Raw genomic sequence first — 21,643 nt, 5'->3', positions numbered from 1 at the left:
TAAGAACTACTCAAGGAACCGGTGGAACTTCTAGACAAAAAGGTATGTGAAGAATTGAAATTATCTATCACTCAAAAGTCTATCTACTTTATCTCTTACTCTTTGAGACAAGAAGTCGTATGCTATATATATATAGACTTTAATTATACACATTTGGTATTTCGAGTCGAGTATACCTCGCCTATATATATCTCGAAATATGAGTTGGTAAGCTTTTCGCTTTAACCAAGTTTATCTTTACCATGTGATGAAAGTCATGATATGGTTCAATCATATTGAAAATTGCTTTGACGAGAAATGGTGTGACAACTATATAACATCCTCTAAGAATGTTTCAATGATTGAAATGATAATTTAGATTACATAACCAATGGTGGACATAAGAATTATTGTGGAAACACATTTATGTATAAGTCATATTCCTTGAACTGAAGTTTGCGAACTTTGTTTATCAAGAGAACCAGAAGAATGACGTGAGCCAAGTCCGCGAACTCAGTCCGCGAACTGCCGAAGTTCTCAAACCCGAGAAATTCTGCTGGAGTTGACAAAATATTTGCGTGAAACTAAGTCCGCGAACCGTCGAAGTTCTCATACCCGAGAATTTCTGCTGGAGTTTGTAAAACTCTGTTCGGTAACTTAAGTCCGCGAACCTAGTCTGCGAAATTGAGAAGGTTATATATCTAAAGATGATTTCTGAACTTAAACTTAAAAAGACTAAGGAATGCAGTTTGCAAACCGTGGCTATACCAGTTCATGAACCGATTCAAGTGAATCAAATCATCTTTGCTTCAATTGTGTCTTGTGTAGTACATGAGATTTCCTTGCAATTGAACAACTCTCTAACTAGTTAATTTGAAATCAGTTGAACTAGTTATGATGAAGAAGAACATGGTTGATATGGAATGCTCATATGACTAACCATTTGGTTAACTATTGTTGAACCAACAAGTGCATACGTTTGGGTACGGTAACAAACCTAGAAGCGTGCATTGTCAAGTGTGTATAACAAGCTAAGTTTTCGATCTAACGGTTGAGAAATATGAGCTTGAATCTAAATAAGGTTTTCATCTAACGGTGGATATTGATTGCTTTGTTACCAAGGTAACTTAACTGCAAACCCTGATTTGAAAGATTATATAAGGGGAACTCTAGTATCTGTGCAAAACTAATCCCCACACCTCATGTGTGATACTAGTTTGCATACTAGAGTCGGTTCTCCTTTAACCTTTGGTTTTCTTCTTCTAAAACCAGGTTAACGACTTCAATACTTCATTGGGATTGTGAAGCCTGACCGATTTTTATCGTAGTTGTGTGATCTGATCTTGCATCTTCTATCGTACGAGTACAATCAGATTGATTGACTTGAGATTGACATCTCCGATAGGCAAGATATAAAAAGTAATCACAAACATCTTCGTATCATTGTTTGTGATTCCGCAACATCTTTTTTCGCTACCATATGATTAAGATTGTTGTGAGGTGATTGATAACTCTAGGATGTTCTTCGGGAATATAAGACCGAATTATCAATTGGTTCCTGTTCACCTTGATTATTATCAAAAGACGGAACAAAACCTTTTAGGGTTTATCTGTGGGAGACAGATTGATTCTTTGATAGACTTGTCTGTGTGAGACAGATCTGTTTATTTTCAAGTCTTCGACTTTGGGTCGTAGAAACTCTTACTTGTGGGTGAGATCAGCTAAGGGAATCAATTGTGCGGTATCCTGTTGGGATCATAGGCGTAGGGAGTACAACTATACCTTGGATCAGTGGGGTACTGATTTGGGTTCAACTACGGTCCAGTCCGAAGTTAGCTTGGAGTAGGCTAGTGTCTGTTGAGGCTTAATACATTGTGTGTTCAATCTGGACTAGGTCCCGGGTTTTCTTTTGCATTTGCGGTTTCCTCGTTAACAAAATTTCTGGTGTCTGTGTTATTTCTATTTCCGCATTATATTTGTTTATATAATTGAAATAATACATGTTGTGTGTTTGAATCGATCAATTGGAAATCCGACCTTTGGTTATTGATTGATCCTTGGATATTGGTCTTTGGTACCATCCAAGTTATTCCTTGTATTTGATTTGAACTCGCAGTTCTTTCTTGAGTAAATCAAATCAAGAAGAGAGGTATAAACTCGTTGATATACTTTTAATTGATTGAGTCTTATTGATTCTCTTAAAAGTATATTCGAGTTTGTCCATATAGATTGCTAAGCGAAATATTGGGTGGTGTTCTTAGACCCCCTCTTTTTCATTTATTGCACAATAATCAATAATTAATATACAATAGTATAATAAAATGTTGGGCTTGTTATTACCCAGTCAAATTCTCTTGATGGTGGATAAAACTCTGGTGCATATGTCTTTTTGTAATAATCAACACTATATACATGGTCACAGTAACTGCAATATTTGTGCTGATCCATGCAGAAGTAGTAGTCACAAGCTTCACCAATCCCCTTCTGCTTGTCTGATATAATAGTGAAATGCTAGTCTTCACCCAAAATAACTTTCAAGTCTTTGAGAAATATCTTCCAGTTCTCAATGGTTTCATTCTTACACACCATTATACCATGGGGAACTAACCTATTCTGCCCATCCCGTCCTGTTGCAGCCATTTAAACACCACCAAACTTCCCATACAGATGACAAGCATCCAAGCCAATGACTTTCCTACAACCATCCAAGAAACCCTCTATAACAGGCTTAAAACACAGAGTCATTGACAAGAATGTGTTTTCTGTACTTCCATATGAGAAGGAGCCACACTTCCAGACATTTTTTCCTGCAATTACAACAATGAATACATTACAAAGACAATCTTAAATAAAGACAAACAGAACAAACAAGAAATTCAGTTAACATTGTTAGCTTCACCATTTCACAGAATGCAGGTATTTTCTTGTATTGCTCCTCAAAGCTACCATAAAGTTTCTGCATAACTATATTTCTTGCCCTCCATGATGTATGGTATTTATTATAACCTGCATTGTCTTGTTGAATTCAGCATCCAAGGAATCAGGATCAGGGATTTTGGCTTTATTTCCAAGAGTCTTCAACCTTTCCATATACCAATCAGCTACAAATGTTGGATTTGCACATCTGTTCTTCTCTTTAACATCACCATTGCAAGTATGCTTCAGATTCCAACTTCTTAAAGTAACTGTATTTCCTTCACCTTTCATAACTCTTCCATAAATATAAAAAGAACATTTAGTCTTCTTATTGTGAATGCACTTCATCCTAATCTTTGTGTTATTTTAATCACTTAACTTAACCTAGTGCTTATGCTTCACACAGTATCCCCTCACATGTTTCTTGGATGCATGTTTACTAACAAACTTACTTCTCATCACCAAGCTGAAAGGATCTAGTTGCTGAAATGTAATACCCTCAGGGAACATTTCTTCAGCTTCCTCTTCCTGGAAATGGTTTGCATACTCTTCTTCAAAGTTTGTGTTATGATGCTCTGTACATTTAGGCCCATTGGATCCCTTGAAATGTGAGGGTACTATAAGTTCAAGCCCAATATCTTCAACATTCTCTGATACAATTAAACAAATAAACAAGGTTATAATAATGTCAAATACAAGTCAAACATAACATAAAAGAAGAAATAAAACATGGATATAATGAAAGAAAACATTACCTTTTTCTTCTTCTTTGTATGAATCCATCAAATCCCCATAATGGTCATCTAAAATGCCAAAAAGACAATGTAATTAGTACTAAACAAAAAAGGAAACAAACCCAACAAATACTACTATTTTAAAACAATGGCAAAATCTAATGTAAAAAATTTACTGTCCTTGTCATTCTCAACCTACACTTCACCAAAGTTAGGATCACCACCATCACTTTCAGCAGCATCTTGATCATCACTTGCAGCAGCATCACTTCTCTCACTTGCACCACCATCTGAAAGATAGCCATTCTCAACTCTTTGCAGAAATATCTTATAATTCTTGTCATCTTGATCTTCACTTTCATATCCTCTTAAATTGTTCAGATCATCATCAGGATTACATTCATCTTCTTCAACATTTTTCAAGTGTATGACATACTCATCACTTTTCTTATACTCTTCTGCAATTGTAAACGAATCTTCAACTACACTAGCTTGTGTTGTAGCTTGAACAGAAAATTCATGATTGAAATGTTCCTCAAATTTAGGTATCTCATTAACTTGTTCAACTACACTATCCTTTGTGTGTTGAGTCAATTCTTCAGTTTCAGCTGCACTATCTTCTGCGTGTTCTTCAGGTTCCAAAACAGGATTATTCTCAGCTACACTATCTTGTGTTTGTTGAGTAAACTGTGGAAAATAAACATCTTCATCATCAACATCATCTAAATCAATATAACTTGTTTTAGGATTCTTATTCTTGATCCTAGCTATTCTTGGACTTCTTCTTACTGTGTTTCCATCCTTGAATCTCTTTGTTACAGTCTTTGGTGTTCAACTACTACAACCAACTGGTTTATTTGGAGTCTTAGAGACTGGCTTCTTTGGAGTCACATTCTTTTTGGGTGTCATCTGAGGTGGAAGAGGCTGTGACTCTGCAGTAATATGTGATACATCTATCTCACCATTCTCATCTAGTGGCAGCACATGAAAATGCAAAGTAATCCAACCTTGTTCATCTTGAATTGCATTTTCCCAAAAAAACCAAAACTCTTGATCATTGGTGATGGATAATGGTAAGCATGGATCAACATACCATAGAAGGTCCAATGTCTCCCTACTGATTAATCTCAACATAGGACTAATCCTATACTTTAACTGATTCACATCCATATCTACTCTGGACAAACCCTTATACTCAAAACACATTGCAGAGTTCATTAGATCCTTAACCTTAATAACTCTAGTTGGAAACATGTCATGTTTAACCTCATTTACAACCTCTGGTACCTCTTGCTTTCTACAATTAAGAAAAACAAACATAAATCAGAAAAACCCTATGTAATTCATTACCAGAGAAACCATACAAACCCTATAAAAATCAATTTCATAACCTAGAAAAATTACTGTCAAACAGAGCAAAACCATAACATTGAGAAAACCCTAGAAAATTCAGAAACCCCCTTTCCAATGATTGTCAATCATTATTATCAGACAAACCATAAATCAAAACAACTTATTATCGAAACCCTAGGTAACAATTTTGATATTAAGAACAACATATTATCAGCAGAACGAATTCGTATCCTAATCAGAAGAAACCCAAGATAAAACCCTAGAAAATCTAATCAGAACAAACCTTAGAAAATCTAACCAGAAGAAACCTTAGAAGCAAAACCCAATCCGTTAAAATCAACACTGAATTGTTAAAAGGAATATTAGGGTTTTTTCTTACCTCTCTGTAGAACACTTCTTTCTTCTCGTCATCTTCACCACAAGTAAATCCACACTTTCAAGGTTCGATTCTCTCTTATTCTGGACACTATCTCTTCACTAATTTCTTCTATATATAAAACCCTAATATAATTTTAGCATAGAATAAAACCCTCTCCGAAGAACAAGATAGGAAAGAAGAAAATGAAACCATTCGACATCTCTCTCACCTGTTATACGATGCTTTTTCCCGTGCAGTGCCACGTGTGTTGATAATAAGAACGAGAGTATATCACAACCATTCAATATTCATCGAGATGTCAGCGATCTTATATTAGGCAGTAGGATCAACACACGTGAGCGGAAGATTCTATGTAACTGACACACGTGCAGAAAGGTTATTTCAGTAATCTACACACAGAAACAAGATGTTCTTATATGAGATATGTAAGATAAATTGACCAGTCAACGCGATAATTGACCGAGTTAACGAAACCCGATGGAAACCGTTTATTTGGTTCAGTTTTGTAAAAAATATAAAAAAGTGGCTTAGAAATGAAAACGAGGGTCCAAAACAGACCTAGAAGTGCATATAATCCAATTAAAAAAAGAGAGCAATAACTTAATCTCTCTTATGATTTTATGGTTTTCCCATCTGACTTGAACATTATCAGAGTTTCTTGAGTTAACAACGACTTCTACGTCAGCTATTAGCATTACACCATTTTAGGCATTAACAACTAGGGGTGTCAACGGACAAAAATGCGTTGTATTTTGACCATATCTATAAGGTTAAGGTTAAGAATTATCGGAAATCCGATACTCGATAATATCCAGCGGAATCCAAAACTTCCAATTCGATTCCTTTAGGTTAAGTTATCTTTTCGATAAAATCCAATAAATGAAAAAAATACTTAAAACTGAAAAGAAAATATTGTTTGTCTTTATGAGTTAAAAATGTTCGATAAAAAGTATAAACCCCCAAAAGCACAATATAACTTTAGAGTTTACTCCCAATCTAGTGAATGGAAAAGAAAATACACAACAACAAAGTTAAAAAAGAAAAAACAATATCTAACAGAGGCTAACAATGTCCACACTCAACAGGCTAGTGACTAGTGATCTTGCTTGGCTGCCTGGTTGGATGTTGCATCATTGATCAACTTTAGTCCATGATTTTCATACCTGTATTTACAAACAATCACTTAAAAAGAAAACTCAAGAAAAAAAAAAAAAAAAACAATTCATAAGAAGCTGTGTCATCTCAAGCAGTAAACAATAACACCCGGCTAGGGTTCCATGCTTTCCGTAAACAAAAGTAGAGGAACCTCGCTTTCCTTGGAGTGTTTCAATGGGAGGCACCAATCTTGCGAAGTACAACGGATCCTTACGAAGGATAATTTTCACCGTACATATCTGGTAAATAGTACTGACAGTTCTGCTTTTGCAATGACAACTCTTGGCAACCTTGCTGAGAAGCTGAACAACTAATCTGCAATTGAATAGTATAGTCGGACTAGAACAACCATATTTTAAAGCAAGGTTGAGACCAGCCTCTAATCCCATCAACACTTTATGGAGATAAGTTAGTGCATACCGTGTGAACTTGACTGAAGAAGCTACAGGCGTTAGAGACATGTTGTGTACAATAACTGCATATCCTCCAAAACCATCAACTTGGTTAAAGAAACAGTACACACTGACCACAGCTTGCTTGCTTGTCGTTAGCCAAGACCTCATCCAATAACCCCTAGAGGGAGGCTACTTAATTTGAAACCATCAGCCACATTGTGTCCAATTTCTCTTTCACTAGGGAACAATATTAAATTAATCACAATTCCTCTTTGCGAAATCGAAATCGTACCAAAATAACCACAAACTCTCCACCAGACCCATGAAGCAGTAACCCCAACTCTGTCACAGCAACACTAATTCATTAAAACTCCAACAAATTCTGTTGTGCACCTCCTAACTTTTGTATCCAGACCATGGCTTGCAGTAGCTTCAACTGAACCATAGCAACAACACCACCATTTCGAATATGAGAGTAACCCAAGTCTTCTCCATTTGTACAAGCTTTGTAACTCCATTTCTTGACTCAAAACCTCCAGCACAACTACCAATAGCAGTTTCCACCATTTTCCAAGTCTCCAATCAGTTCTTCAATTTCCTTGACCTAATTACCAGCAGCAGTTGATCATTCTCAACTCAAATTGATCAAACCTAACTTCTTAAGATCTCTGTAGAACCCTAACTTAAAACACATCTGTGCAACTCTCTTGGCTTCAATTCTCGAATTCCTCTCACTGTAACTTAAACCCAACACATACCCATGAACATCAGCACCTTAATCAACTCAAGCCCCATCGAATCAGCACAAATTATGCATCTAGTTATACCGTATCCTCCACAATGCGTATAAGATGCTATTTATGGGAGATAAATCTAAATCGAGCGAAGTAACAAATTAAATTGGAGAAAGAATTGGATTCAGATTGATTTCTCTTTTTGTTGTTTCGAAATTAACAGAGCTCGAATTTAGTTTTGATAGATAAAGCAAGAAAATGAAATTCAGTTTTAAACAGAATGCACATCTACCTTGTTACTGTGGTGTTGCTGGTGGTGGTGGTGGACGACTCACTGATTATGATGGTGGTGGTGGAGTTGCTCGTGGTAGAGATGCTGAATTTGGTGGTGGTAGATATGTTGAATTGGTATGATGATGGTGGTGGTAGTGTTAGAAATTTCGAGATGATTTGGTAGCGGATGATTGGAGTGCTGGTGGTGGTGAATCCGGTGATGGTGATAGGGAAAGAACCAAAGTCTCTATTAAAAAACGGAGGCGGTGGTGGAAAAGAATTGATCTTGGCCTTCAACTGAAAAACTGGAGGAGGAAAAAAACAATCACCGGGGAGTGAAGGGGTAGTTTGAAGTTTGAAAGGGCAATCAAATCATTCCAAATGGGACACCAAATCCAATCTTTTTGTACAAATTGGGAAAAAAGAAGAAATCATGTCCCACATTGACACAAAATCATGTCCCACATTGAGACAAAATCACCATATATAGAGTACTCCCTCGCTGCGCTCGGTCGGGCTAATTACACACACATACTCCTTCCGTTCCATTTTAGATGAGTGTTTAGGGTTATTTTTTTGTTCCACATAACTTTATAGTTTCATATTTTTCCCATAAAACTACCATCAATACCCTCACATTTTGTCTTGGAAGCATAAGTTTACTTTTAAACACACTAATAACAATTAATGTTTAAAGACTTTTTTCAAGGGTATAAATAGATTTTTTTTATATCTCTCTCCATTTCTTAATTTGCGTGAAAAGTCCAAAAACATCACCTAAAGTGGAACGGAGGGAGTATATACTAGTACAACCGTTGCCACGGTGGGAGGGCCAATCGAAGAATAATATGAAGATGGGGTTTGTTTGCGATTACTTTCGCTCTGTTTCAGAAAAAGTGATACTTTCGCCCAGTCTTCAAAAAAGTGATACTTTTGCTCCGTTCCAGAAATAGAACGAAAGTATCACTTTTCCAGAAACAGAGCGAAAGTATCACTTTTCCAAAATGGGGCGAAAATATCACTTTTCCCGAAATAGAGTGAAAATGTCATTTTTCCTGAAACGGAATGTGAAAGTATCACTTTTTCTGAAATGAGAAATTAGTCGATCCATAAACCAAAATATGGTTGCATGATGTGTTGTGTATCCTTTGTGGTGGTTTGCATAATGGTTATGTTTTCAATTTTCGAAATTTTTTCCTAAAATGAAAGTACACCACTTTTCTTCAAACAGAGAGAGTACATCGTTTTATTAGTTGTAACGGAAAATTAGTTGATGTATAAACCAAAATATGGCTACATAAAGTTTTATGTATCATATGTAGTGGTTTGCATAATGGATATACATTTAATTTTCTAAAATTGTGCCTAAAATGATTAATACATCCGAACTTTTCGTAAAAACTCTGAATTTGATTTTGTTGTTTGTACTCATTGCATAGCTTTTTTTATTACCTTTCCAACAAGATAAAATTTGTAAAATTCCAAAGCACGAATTTTTAAATATGTTATATTAAAGTTTGCTTTACAATTATAGCCCTAAAAAAATAAGATAATAAGGGGTTATAGTAATTGGACTAAATGTGAGGGATAATTGTGTCAAGTGAAAAAGACCTACCATGGACACAAAATCCAATCTTTTTGTGTCAATTGATCACTTACTTTTTACAAAAAAATGGTCATATAAAGGTCCTCCCTCGCTTCGCTCGGCCGGCCCAATAATATATATACATAGTAGAACCTCCATATATTCATATTGCATATATTAATAACATCTACGTATTAATAAAAAATTATGGTCTCTACTTGGACTAGTTATAAATAGTAATAACTTCTGCAGTTTAATATTAATAGTTTTTTTGCAGTCACACCTTAAGAAATTTTCCATATTAAAAAAAAATTAAATCTTGATATACAAATTTGATGATTCGTGTAAGTTTTTTTCCTAACATTATATGACATTTTGATTTGTTGGAAAGAAAATAAACTGATGATTTGTCTTCTATTATACATTATAGTACTATTCATAGTTATCGAAAACATCAAAAATTCTCTAATAGACTTACTAGTTCCAATAAAATCGTCTAGTATAACTAAGAAATATAATAAACGCATACTGAATTTAAAATATTATATTCTCTATGTGTACCTCCCTATATTAATAACCACTGTATATTAATAACTTTGTGAATGTGTAAGAGTATTAATATAAAGAGGTTATGTATAATATCTAGGTAATCTTGTGCTCCTTTTATCGTGAGGGGCTTCAATATATCCCTGGTCGTGGGATAAGTTAACTCAATATGTGCAAGGAAAATCCATGGTTACAAAGTAGGACGGCTCAACGATGTTGGATATTGAAAGCTATAACGAAGCCGTAACCAAGTATTAGAAAAGCGAACGAAGCTGTATTGCTTATGATAAGGCTAAAGTTCTTATACGGGATGTATTCACGGCGAGATTGGAGCATGAAAAGTATGAAAGCGGCCAGAAAGTTACAGCCAAAAGATGCAGCGAATAACATATTGAAAGCTACCAAACTGTGCTTGAGAATTTGATCATGTCTTCCAACAGTAGTGAGCACCTGCGTGAATATGAAGCCACCAACTGCGCTGAATGTTAGCAGAAAAGAAATTACTGAGAGTACCATCCCAAAAATATGGTCTTGATTTCTATTCGTCCAGCAACCAGGAAGATGACACTGATCATCAACATAACACCCGTCCCTACTAGAAAGGCACTCACAAGCTGCTGCTGCAGCTTCCTGGCGGTCCTGAACTTCTCCGCCTTCAATAGTGAGGCTAACCTCTTTGACTCCCACGGCCTAAATTAATAACGTTGATACACGTTGTGGTTGGTTAATCAACAACAATTTGAACAACTACCTACGATACCTTATAATGTTTTTTATTTTTTGGGAGTTCATTGTTTTTGTTAAATTTTTCTTCCTCAACAAAAATAGAAAAGAAAAATTAAAATAAAAAATATTGACCGACTGAAATCAAATCGCAGAGGAAGTAATTCAGGTTACCTCTGTTCCTAGCAACAAGTTGGAGTGCTTGCAGGAGCATTCCTCTCTATGCAGTACTTTAAAATAGAAATTAATTAGTCAGAATATCGTTTCAAAATGAGAAAAATACATATATATATATATATATATATATATATATATATATATATATATATATATATATATATATATATACATCTGAAATAACGATAAGGGAATCATGAAGGACAAGGAATTGTACGGTACAGTACCTGGACTTGATAATCTCATTAATGAAAAGTCAGCCACAACTCTGGAGCTTCTCATATTTATGATATAATTTCCAAAAAACTAATTTCTGTAGTCTCTCTGCAGATTACAGTTTCCCAAGTATTTTCTGATATAAAAAAAAGAAAAGAATTAAAACTAAAACCAATCTATCGCTTCACTTAGCAACATCTATTCAATCGTCATTTCATCGAAGGATTGAATATCAGGAAAAGAAATATTAAACCTCAACAGTGACCGCATAAGTATCCTGATTCTGAAACGAGTAATATTCTTTTGAACCAAAAAGTTTATTTTATAAGTAGATCTGGTTCAAGGATAAGTCAAAAGACGGAACAAGAGGTCGAAACTCGAAAATAGTAAAGCGAAAGAAATGAATACGCGTTTTTTTCTGTCACATCTCTCGCCATGGTTGATTTATCTTCTGAAGACCGAATCATCCTCTTCCAAGGGCTGTGTAATGGGCTCCACCATTTTTGAAGTAGTCAACAAAAGCTTGCTTCTCTTACCATGCTCTTACCACGGAAAAAGGTAGGACTGCAGCTGTTCACAGGGCCCCTTAGAGTATACACACCGCCAAAATTGTTTTGACTACTGTCTACGTTTATTGACCAAAAGGCAGTGTTTAGAAAAAGCATTTGACCTTTCGTTTTTCTTCGTTAATACTTACAGGGCCAACTTGAACCGCCGCTCCTCGCCCTCCACCACCGCAAATCTGTTGATCAAATCAATATTCTTTAGTATAGTTAGGGTTCTCACTTAAGATGATTCAAATCAATATTTTTTCTTATTGTTAAAGTTTGCAGGCATCCGACTCAAAACCAATTGGCGATGAGTGGAGCGCCCTTCCATATTATATTCAAATTAATTAAACGGATTATAGCGATGTGGGACTAGTTGTCCTGTCACACGTCCCCTCACGTGTAAGGCCAGACACTGGGCCTCACACGTGGACCCACGTACGAGTTACCAGTCTATCGGTAACAGGTGTACACAAGTGAGTGATTAAATTAGGGGGTAACACCTTGACCCGTATCGGCACTGGCCTACACCCCGAGTGTACAAGTGAACAATATCGGTTAAACACTTAGGCCAGTAACTCGGCCTACATCCGGCGTACGCAGGTCTGGGTCTGGGACTTAGCTATGATACCATGTTAAAGATTGCGGGCATCGAACTCAAAACCAATTGACAATGAATGGAGCGGCCCCTCCATATTATATTCAAGTTAATTAAGCGAATTATAGCGATATGATACTATTTTTCCTTTCACACTTATAGTCAGGGTTTTCATTTAAGATTTGTGAACTTGTTATTTTGTAGAGTTTTATTTAGGATTGGAAATATTTTAGAAATTGAGGAGGCGTTACACCACTGAACAAAGAGGTTGTGTTGGATCATGTTAAGCTAATCAAAACGATAATTATTTTTTGTATATCTCTCTTTGTGTTTATCCATATTTCTGACATACAGATGGTTTCTGGTTTTTAAGTTTTTTCTGAATCTTTTTATGATTATGAAATGGGTTTTGGTTAGTGGTGTAAAACGTGCCATTCCGGCACACGAAATCGCGTGCTTCACGTGCCATGTGTTGTGCTATGTTAATGATTTAAATATACTGTATAGTGATGTGCTTTACTAGTTAAAAGCTAGGCACAACACAGCCCACGGGCACAACACACGAATAAACGTGTTGTATTGTGTTGTGCTGGTACTATACACAATTTGAAATCACTTAATGGTATATATTAAGTCAGACATTATCACGAGAATCTAAATAGACAACATATCATTTGAAATTATTTCAAGTAAAACTAAGAAGTTTATTCAATAAAAAGAAATAGCTCATCAAATATAAAATTGGATCATTGTCATGTAAAGTAAATATTCTAGTCAAATATAGGTAGCGACATTATAACAACGGTATCGAAATATATTTTCCAAATATTTAGGTATTATATGCGTTGTAATAAAAGAAGCAAACATAACAATGATAAAATGTCAAAAACTAGCAGTTAGAATAAAGACTCTTTCGTGAAATATACACAAAACATAAATGTGTTGTGCCTTGTTATATAGTGTAATTGTGCATGCTATAACGTTCTTTCTTAATGTGTTGTGATGGGATGGGACACGTGCTTATCCGTGTCGCGTAATGTGCCGTGCTACTGTGCCGCTTAGGCTAACCCAGCATAGCCCACGAAACTAGTGTTGGGCCGTCCCGTGTTGAATCACGTGCTGGGTTGTGTTGTGCTCAGATTTTAGCGTGCTGGGGTTGGGCTGTGCTCGTTCTGGCAAAGACCAATTTACACCTCTAGTTTTGGTTATACATGATTAGTTTTATAGATGGTGATCAGACAATTAAGTTACTATTTTCACTCAATATCACGCGGATTTCAGGTATTATGGATTTGTAATGAATGTACTACTGGTTTTCTAGAAAATCTGATATCAAAGACTTAATGAAAACAAGACAAGATACCCAAAATACTTCTCTTGATTGACGTAATTCAAACTCATGGCTCAACGACCTATTTATAACTTTAACAAACTTGAAGACTACACAAACAACTTTCCTAATAAAGATTAAACTCTAAGAATGACTCTTCTAAAATATTCTTATGTAAGAAAACTCCAAAAACCAGTATAAATTGCAACCCAAGTTTACTTCATAACCAAGCTAGACCTATGTACCACTGTGTCAACCATATTTGTTGATCCATGCACATTGTGTCAACTACACTTGTTGATCCACTTAAACCGTGTCAACTCACATAGTTGATCCATACTGTTTAGTTCTTATCATCTCGGTTTAACCTTCAACATCTTCCCTTAAACCAAGATAGTCTTTTACTGATCATTCCAAGTTTTCCGCGTAAGTAGATGAAAGTATTAGACTTCAATGACTTGGTGAAAATATCTGCTACTTGTTCTTCACTCTCACAAAATTCCACAGCAATTTCCTTGTTGCTGGAAAGCTCTCTAATGTAATGATACTTAATATCAATATGCTTACTTCTTCCATGAAGCACAAGATTCTTAGTTAGTAAAATAGTTGATACAAACTATTGTTGAAGGTGTTTTATGTTCATGAAATAATGAGTTCAACATCATTCTTAACCATGCATCTTGTGCAGCAACATTGCTAGAATTTATATATTCATCTTCTGTTGTAAGTAAAGCAACAACTTGTTGCTTCTTTGATGACCGAGAGAAAAAACATGTTCCTAACTGAAATCCATAACCTGAAGTACTCTTTCTTCCTTTTGTATCTCCAACCCAATCACTATCAGTATAAAAAAAAAACTTTGGATCTTCTGAACAGTATAAAGAATTCCCAAGCTAGTTGTTCCTTTAACATATCTCAAAAGACGTTTGCAGCTTGTAAGTGTGACTGTTGAGGTGATTCTGTAAATCTACTAACCAATACAATTGCATGCATAATATCAGGTCTTGTACAGTAAGATATCCAAGACATCTAACAAGACACTTAAAGTCTGTTGAATTCACAAGCTCTCCTGATCCTTCTTTTGTCAATTTCAATCTCTCTTGTACTGGTACTAGGATTTGATTACAAATTTCCATATTAGAAATCTTTAGTATTTCCTTTGCATATCTCTACTGATTAATAAGAATTCCTTTTTTCAGTTTGTTGTACTTCTATACCAAGAAATTATGACATTAACCCAAGATCTTTCATCTCAACCTCCTTCATCATATTTTCCCTGAATTCCTTGATCATCTCAGAACTATTTTCAGTAAATATAAGATCATCCACATACAAACATACTATAATATGACTTCCAAGAGTATCAACTTTCAATTATAGAGTATGCTCATGTGGACATCTTGTAAACCATTTATTAATGAAATAAGAATCTATTATTGTATACCAAGCATGTGGTTCTTGTTTCAAACCATAAAAATATTTATTTAGATTGTATACTTGATTATCCTTCCTCTCCATAACGTATCCTTATGCTTGTTCAACATAAGCTTCTTCTTCCAATACTCCATTCAGAAATGCTAACTTCACATCCATCTACGCAGCTAAAGCAATAATCATACGTACTGTATAAAGTGTTACAACTGGTGCAAAAACTTCTGAGTAATCTGTTCCTTGCTTCTATTTATAACCCTTAGAAACTAATCTTGCTTTCAGTCGATCTACTTCACCATTTGACATGTATTTTGTTTGGTAAAGCCATTTAACACACATAGGTTTCTTTCCTTGTGGAAGTTCAGTAAGATCCCATAAATTATTCTTCGCAATAGACTTTAATTCTGCATCCATGGCTTGTATCCATCCTTATTCTTTAGAAGCTTCTTCATAAGCTAATGGATCACAATCTCCAAACAAAGCAATGTTATCCACTTCATCATCTGTATTGTCATCATCTCTTGTAATACATAATCATTCATACATGTTGGTACAGAATAATTTCTTCTTGGTCTTGTAATTTCTTATTGTGGTATTGATTCAGTTCTTGCTTCTTCATGATGTTCTCCAACATTGTTTTTATTAGAGCATAGCTCGGTTGAACCCAACAAACGTTGGTAAGTCAAATTTGGCTGTTACATTTTAGTGCCAAAATCTCATTTTAGAATCACTTTATTATATGCTAGATTCAACGTCGTTTAGGTTAGACTATAAGGTTTAGGAATATTGAGAGGTACAAATATTACTCGGAAGACCTGAAGAAAGTGAAGAAGCAATGACTGCAACGACGACATCATCCTTCTTCTTGAGGTTAGTAATATTGAATTGAACTATTTCAATTCCTAACGTATCTTTCAATTCGTTATACATTCAAAATATAAAATTCAAAGTTGTACATAATGTATATCTTGTATAGACTACTCTAGTATAGAGACATGATCAAATTAGTTGATCATTGTATTAAGGAATTAATTAAGATACGAAGTATAACGTCTATTTATTGAACTTCGTATTATATGACATCAACATAATCTTGTATATATTTTTATGATTATTATGTATGGGTTTTGGTGAAGATTTCATCCTAGGAAACATTATTTTACAATTATTTAAAGGAAGTACATTCATGAACTTGTTTTGTGAATCTAAAGAGAGATCAAGATGTATTGGTTCGTGTATTCATTGCATATTCATTAGATGACTAATAAGTAATTTATGTCTTATTGATAAAACCTAAGTAATCACCATAAGATGGTAAGATCGATCCTTGTAAGAGGTGTGACCGATTCTTGTAATTTGTGTGACCGATCCTAGGTAGGTAGTGTGATCGATCCTTTGGAGAGGTGTAACCGATACCAAATAATACCATAATTAAAATGGAAATGATCCTTGTGAGGGGTGTAACCAATCCTTTGTATAGGTGTAACTGACGTAGCGGAGGTGTATGTTTTGGATCAAAGATCCGATAAAAGATAAAAACTAGTGTGAGATCAATAGATTCACAAAAGTAATAACAAAATAAAGATAATAAAAATAAAAGATAGGTTTGATATTAATGAAATAATAATATTGGTTGTAGAATTGTGCTACTTCTCTACAATATGCCTTCTTATATAGGCTTCAAGGTTCTAAATATAATTAAGACTAGAAAAGGAAATCAAACCAAACTAGGAAACATACTAGAACTAGGAAAGGAAATCTTAAATAAAGAAATATGATAGGAAGTTCTAAGAAGAACTATTATAGGAAATAGAGCAGGATGTCCTACATCAAACCCCCCTTCTTGAAAAGAACTCGACCACGAGTTCAACGTAGAGAGACAAACGTCCTTGCCAGGGTCATATGGTCGAAAACGACGACGAAGACCATCATCTACCAGATACCATGAGTTCGGTATAACAAGATAAACATCGTCGCCGCCAGGGGCATAAGGTTGAAAACAATGTCGAAGATCTTCATGCCTACTTTCATCACTTTTCGAACACCATGTGCTTTATATATCTGGTCCGTAGTGCAATCTTTGGGAATGTGATTAAGGGTACCACATTTGAAACAACCTTTCCCCTTACTAGTTAGATGATCTTTATGCTTGTATTCAGACCATAGCTTAAACAAACTCTGAATAAGGCTCACTTGTATACTTTGGTCATCAATCGGATACCTTAAGTTCCCCATAATAGCACAAGCATCTTTTCCAGGATCATATGGTAAGAAACGATGATGAAGATCATCATTTATTAGATTCTCCGCATCATTAGCTTGCAGAAACTTCTGTAAGCAGGCACTAGTATACTCCGATAAGTTAGATTTAGTAATGCATATGTTGAGAAACATAATCTTATCAAACCCTTTCGAAGGAGAACTTTTCTTCCCATTTGAGAGGGATATTTTTGCGGTAAAGTCTCTTGTTAGAAATGAAGACACAATAGTTGATGTCGATCTCCCCATGAGGTAGTTATCCGACTTCTCTTCTCTTCACGTCCCATTCCCCACCATTAGCACATTTGTAAGTTTCCCAGTGGCAAAAGACGAAAGAAGTTGACACGTTGTAAATTAGGCTAAATACCATTTTATATATGTGACCCAGTGAACCCGGTTGAATTACTGGTTAAACCAATGATCCTTGACTCGGTATTTTTCCGGTTCGATGTTCGGGACGGTTTTCTGAACATTGATTACCCAGAGAAATTAAGGAACAGACCATATGAGAGGAGATAAGTTAATCTTACAACAGAATGAACAAAATTTTCTTTTCCTTTTTCTTTGTTAGAACAAACCTTCAATTTATTCTAAAGCTGGGGTTATGCTTGAGATTTGGAGTTTGTGGCAGGAATGATAGAGGCGCAAAGGAGATTTATCATCGAAAGCTTACAGAAAGAGAAGCAGTGAGTGCGATGAAGGAAATCACTGTGATTCTTTTTGCACAAAATTGGTTAAAAAGACCAAAATCAACAATTTCTGGGTGAAAAAGACATCTAGATTTTGATACTGTTTAAATGGACCAAAATGTAAAAATAGCCAGGATGTAAACAGTTTCATCCTGCCTATTTTCAAATACTTTTTCTTATTTTTAATTTATACAGGATGTATCCAGTTTCATCCTTGCTATTTTTTAATTTTAAGCCAGAATGAATCCAGTTTCATACTTGCTATTTTTTTGTGTCCATCTCACCCATACTAATTTTTACTTGTCCATTAGAATCGTGTTTTAAAAATATTTGGACAAATGTCCCATTTTCCGTTCTTTATGTGAATGGTGGACAAATATTCGTAATTAAAAATGTAAAAAAGATAGCTGTCGCTCTTCTCTTCACGTCCCATTCCCCACCACTAGCACGTTTGTAAGTTTCCCAGTGGCAAAAGACGAAAGAAGTTGACACCTAGTAAATTAGGCTAAATAACATTTTACATATGTGACCCAATGAATCCGGGTTGCATCACTGGTTAAACCAATAACACTTGACTCAGTATTTTTTCCGGTTTGACGTCTGGCCGGTTTTCAGAATATTGATTACCCAGAAAAATTAAGGAACAAGAACAACTGCATGAATTTCATGTTTTAATCACTCAGAAAGGTATATAGCATGCATAGATAATTTATGAAACAATAGTTTCAAAACGTATATACGGAAATCTTAATTCCAAGCCCTTAATCACTCCTGTGCACTATTAATATGCATAATCTTAATTTCCTAGAAATAATCAAGCAAGTGACTCAAAGTTATGCATGAGAACGAGATATTTATGGAGTAAATATATGAAAAGAAATATTCACGTAATAAATACCAACAGAATCTCAATAATACATTCCTAAAATTGTCTTATACGTTAATTACGGGAATTAAATATCTGGCATGCATATTCACGTTTACAGGAAAATACAGGACAAAGGTATTTATGGAAACTAATGACTAGATATGCATGTCCTATTAATTTCCCTGGTATATCTCTAGTCTAACCGTATCTCTTTTCTAACGAGATGTTTAAGAAAATACTGGATTTAAGTTCAAAGATCTATTAAGGAAATACCGGATTTAGGATCTTAACAACAATCAATTCCTTAATTAATTCAGCAACAGTTGAGACGGATCAAGTTTATGTGAAATTTCAGAATGAAATTATACTCAAAATTAATTTCCATTTCATGATGTTGATCAATACTGTCATCATGCAATAATCCCCAATCACACAACCTTAAATATCTCCTGCAATAATATGCAAACTACTACGATTACGGAGATAATAGGTATTTCGTCATGATATATAATTTCAACAATATTAAAAGACGTATGTGAAATCCTTAGATATAGAAGATAATTATAGGGTTCACAATATACAATTTTCAAATATGTTAATTAAATATCAACGTTCAAATTCGTATTACCCAATCAAATCTAACTGGCATGTAACAACATCTAAGTTTAGACGTAAAGTATGCAAGAGGAAAACAAGTTCCCAACTTATTTGAAACATGTCATGGGATACAGAGAGATAATTTAGGAAACATAATTATTCAGTTATGAACGAGGAAACCACAACATGTATTGGATTCATGGGATAATTGACGGTTATTAATGGAGAAATTAACCCCATATCAGAATATTAAGATTTGGCGAAATATATGCTAATCATGATATGGGCTATCCAAAACATCGCAGCACAATCAATTCAAAACGGGTTCTTAGAATTCTTAGCCGTGTCAACGGATTTTATCAGATTTACCCAAATTTCTACGGACACGCATATAAAGAATATATGATGATCCCAAATCATGACAAATACCATCAAATCAAGGACCAGAGCAACATGTGCTCTGATACCAAATGTTAGAAATTCTTTATGAGAAAATAAGATGGATCATGTTGGAGTATATAGCACGTGTACTGTACGTGCAACACAAGATAAGCTCGATGAGTCAACACAGTTAGTTTGTTATAGCTATAGGTTTACTGATTCGTTATTCCTATATATATGAATCACTTATGTACATGTATCTCATCTCAGTATCAACTGAAGATCAATAATATTGTCTCACCCTTTAGGGTTTTATCAGTGGATGGAGGCCTTTGTGCCGAACCACTTTAATATCTCGTCTTTCCTCTTAATCTTTTGTTTCAATATGATTTTGATATGTAGTTGTTTATTTATCTTAATCGTTGTTAATCAAAGATACTCATCTTACACTACAAGAAAAGGGGTGTATTGCAACATGTCACAAATGTGGCAACAACCCATATTTAGTGTGGATACAACTTTTTGCCACATAAAAATATTTTGCCACACCCGTGGCAACAGCCTGGGTGGTAAGAAATAATTGCCACCCCTTTAAGGTACGGTAGCAAAAGCTGGATTTCTTGGCACACCAAATGATGAGGCAATAACATGAGGCAAAAGGTATTTCTATTTTTCTTTTTTCTTTATTTTAAATTTTAATTATTTATTTTAATTGTTTTGCTACATCAACTGGTGAAGCAATAACGCGAGGCAAAAACATTTGTTATTATTTAATATAAAATTATTTTGAATTACATTTTATTCAAAAATTATTTTGCCACATCATTGAATTTATTTTGCCACACCATTATCGTGGCTATGAGTGCGGCAAGACAAACTCTGATGCCACAACTTGTATATAGCTAAAACTCATTTACTGATTTACTGGCCATTGTAATATTATGTTTTAAATTATGCACGGTAACAAAAAAACAGTAAAACAATAACAAAAAGTGAATCCGAATTTAGAATTTAAGTTCCATTAAATAAAAGTAGTTGTGACAAGATATAGAGAATCCCACTTAACTATAAGGAAACGAAAAAAATTACACAATCAAAACTAAAGAAACCTAATAAATCAAACTTGGCCTAGTCCATGTTAAATCAACTCTCAGGAGGCCTAGGTATCCAATCCTATACGTCTGTTCATGTTCCCCGCGTACCTGCTAAACAAGACCACCAAGCAAAAAGAATATCAACAAACGTAGAGAATCATCATGTCTAATGGAGCATAAACAAATACCTTTATTATCAAAGAAGAGAGACCTACAATCATTTCGAGGTTTGTTGAGTTTGTCCCTGGATATGTAAAGCGGCTCCGCAGGTACAAAGAGTAGCTCCTGAGGTCTTCTAGGCTGCTCCCAGGTCTTTGGCGCTGCTCCAATGGTATGAAAGGCGTCTCCCCGTGTCTGTTGGGATGCTCCCCGGGCCTGTAAAGCGGCCCCGCAGGTCCAAAAAATCGCTCCTCTGGTCTTCCAGGATGCTCCCCAGGTCTTTGGCGCTGCTCTAAAGGTATGAAAGGCATTGGAACGTGTATAGATAGTTGATCCCAAGGTCTGTGATGATGCTCCCCAGTTCTGAAGAGGTGATCTGAAGGTCCTGAGAGTTGCGCCGATCTCGTAAATAGGTCTGGCCTGCACAATCTGACATACTCCATCATTTTGTTCTGACGCATGTTATACTGCTCATTTTGCGCTTCCATTCGTCTCTCCCATTCTGCATCTCGTTCTTTCATTTT

At 35.2% G+C, this 21,643-nt stretch overlaps 1 protein-coding gene across 1 annotated transcript; it reads right to left on the bottom strand.

The window, feature by feature from the left end:
* Positions 1–10,221: 10,221 nt before the first annotated feature.
* On the bottom strand, positions 10,222–11,448 carry LOC113361769. The gene is made up of 4 exons (XM_026604905.1): positions 11,419–11,448; positions 11,177–11,301; positions 10,947–11,002; positions 10,222–10,739 (listed from the first exon to the last, which is right to left on the bottom strand). Exons 2-4 carry the CDS (start codon positions 11,229–11,231, stop codon positions 10,257–10,259), a joined length of 594 nt encoding a protein of 197 aa, XP_026460690.1. The 5' UTR covers positions 11,232–11,301; positions 11,419–11,448; the 3' UTR covers positions 10,222–10,256.
* Between the last annotated feature and the right edge of the window lie 10,195 nt (positions 11,449–21,643).

Source organism: Papaver somniferum, chromosome 3 (genome assembly GCF_003573695.1).
Source record: "Papaver somniferum cultivar HN1 chromosome 3, ASM357369v1, whole genome shotgun sequence".
Classification (NCBI taxonomy): domain Eukaryota; kingdom Viridiplantae; phylum Streptophyta; class Magnoliopsida; order Ranunculales; family Papaveraceae; genus Papaver; species Papaver somniferum.
The sequence above is the reverse complement of the archived record's forward strand: the minus strand, read 5'-3'. Positions and strand labels throughout refer to the sequence as shown.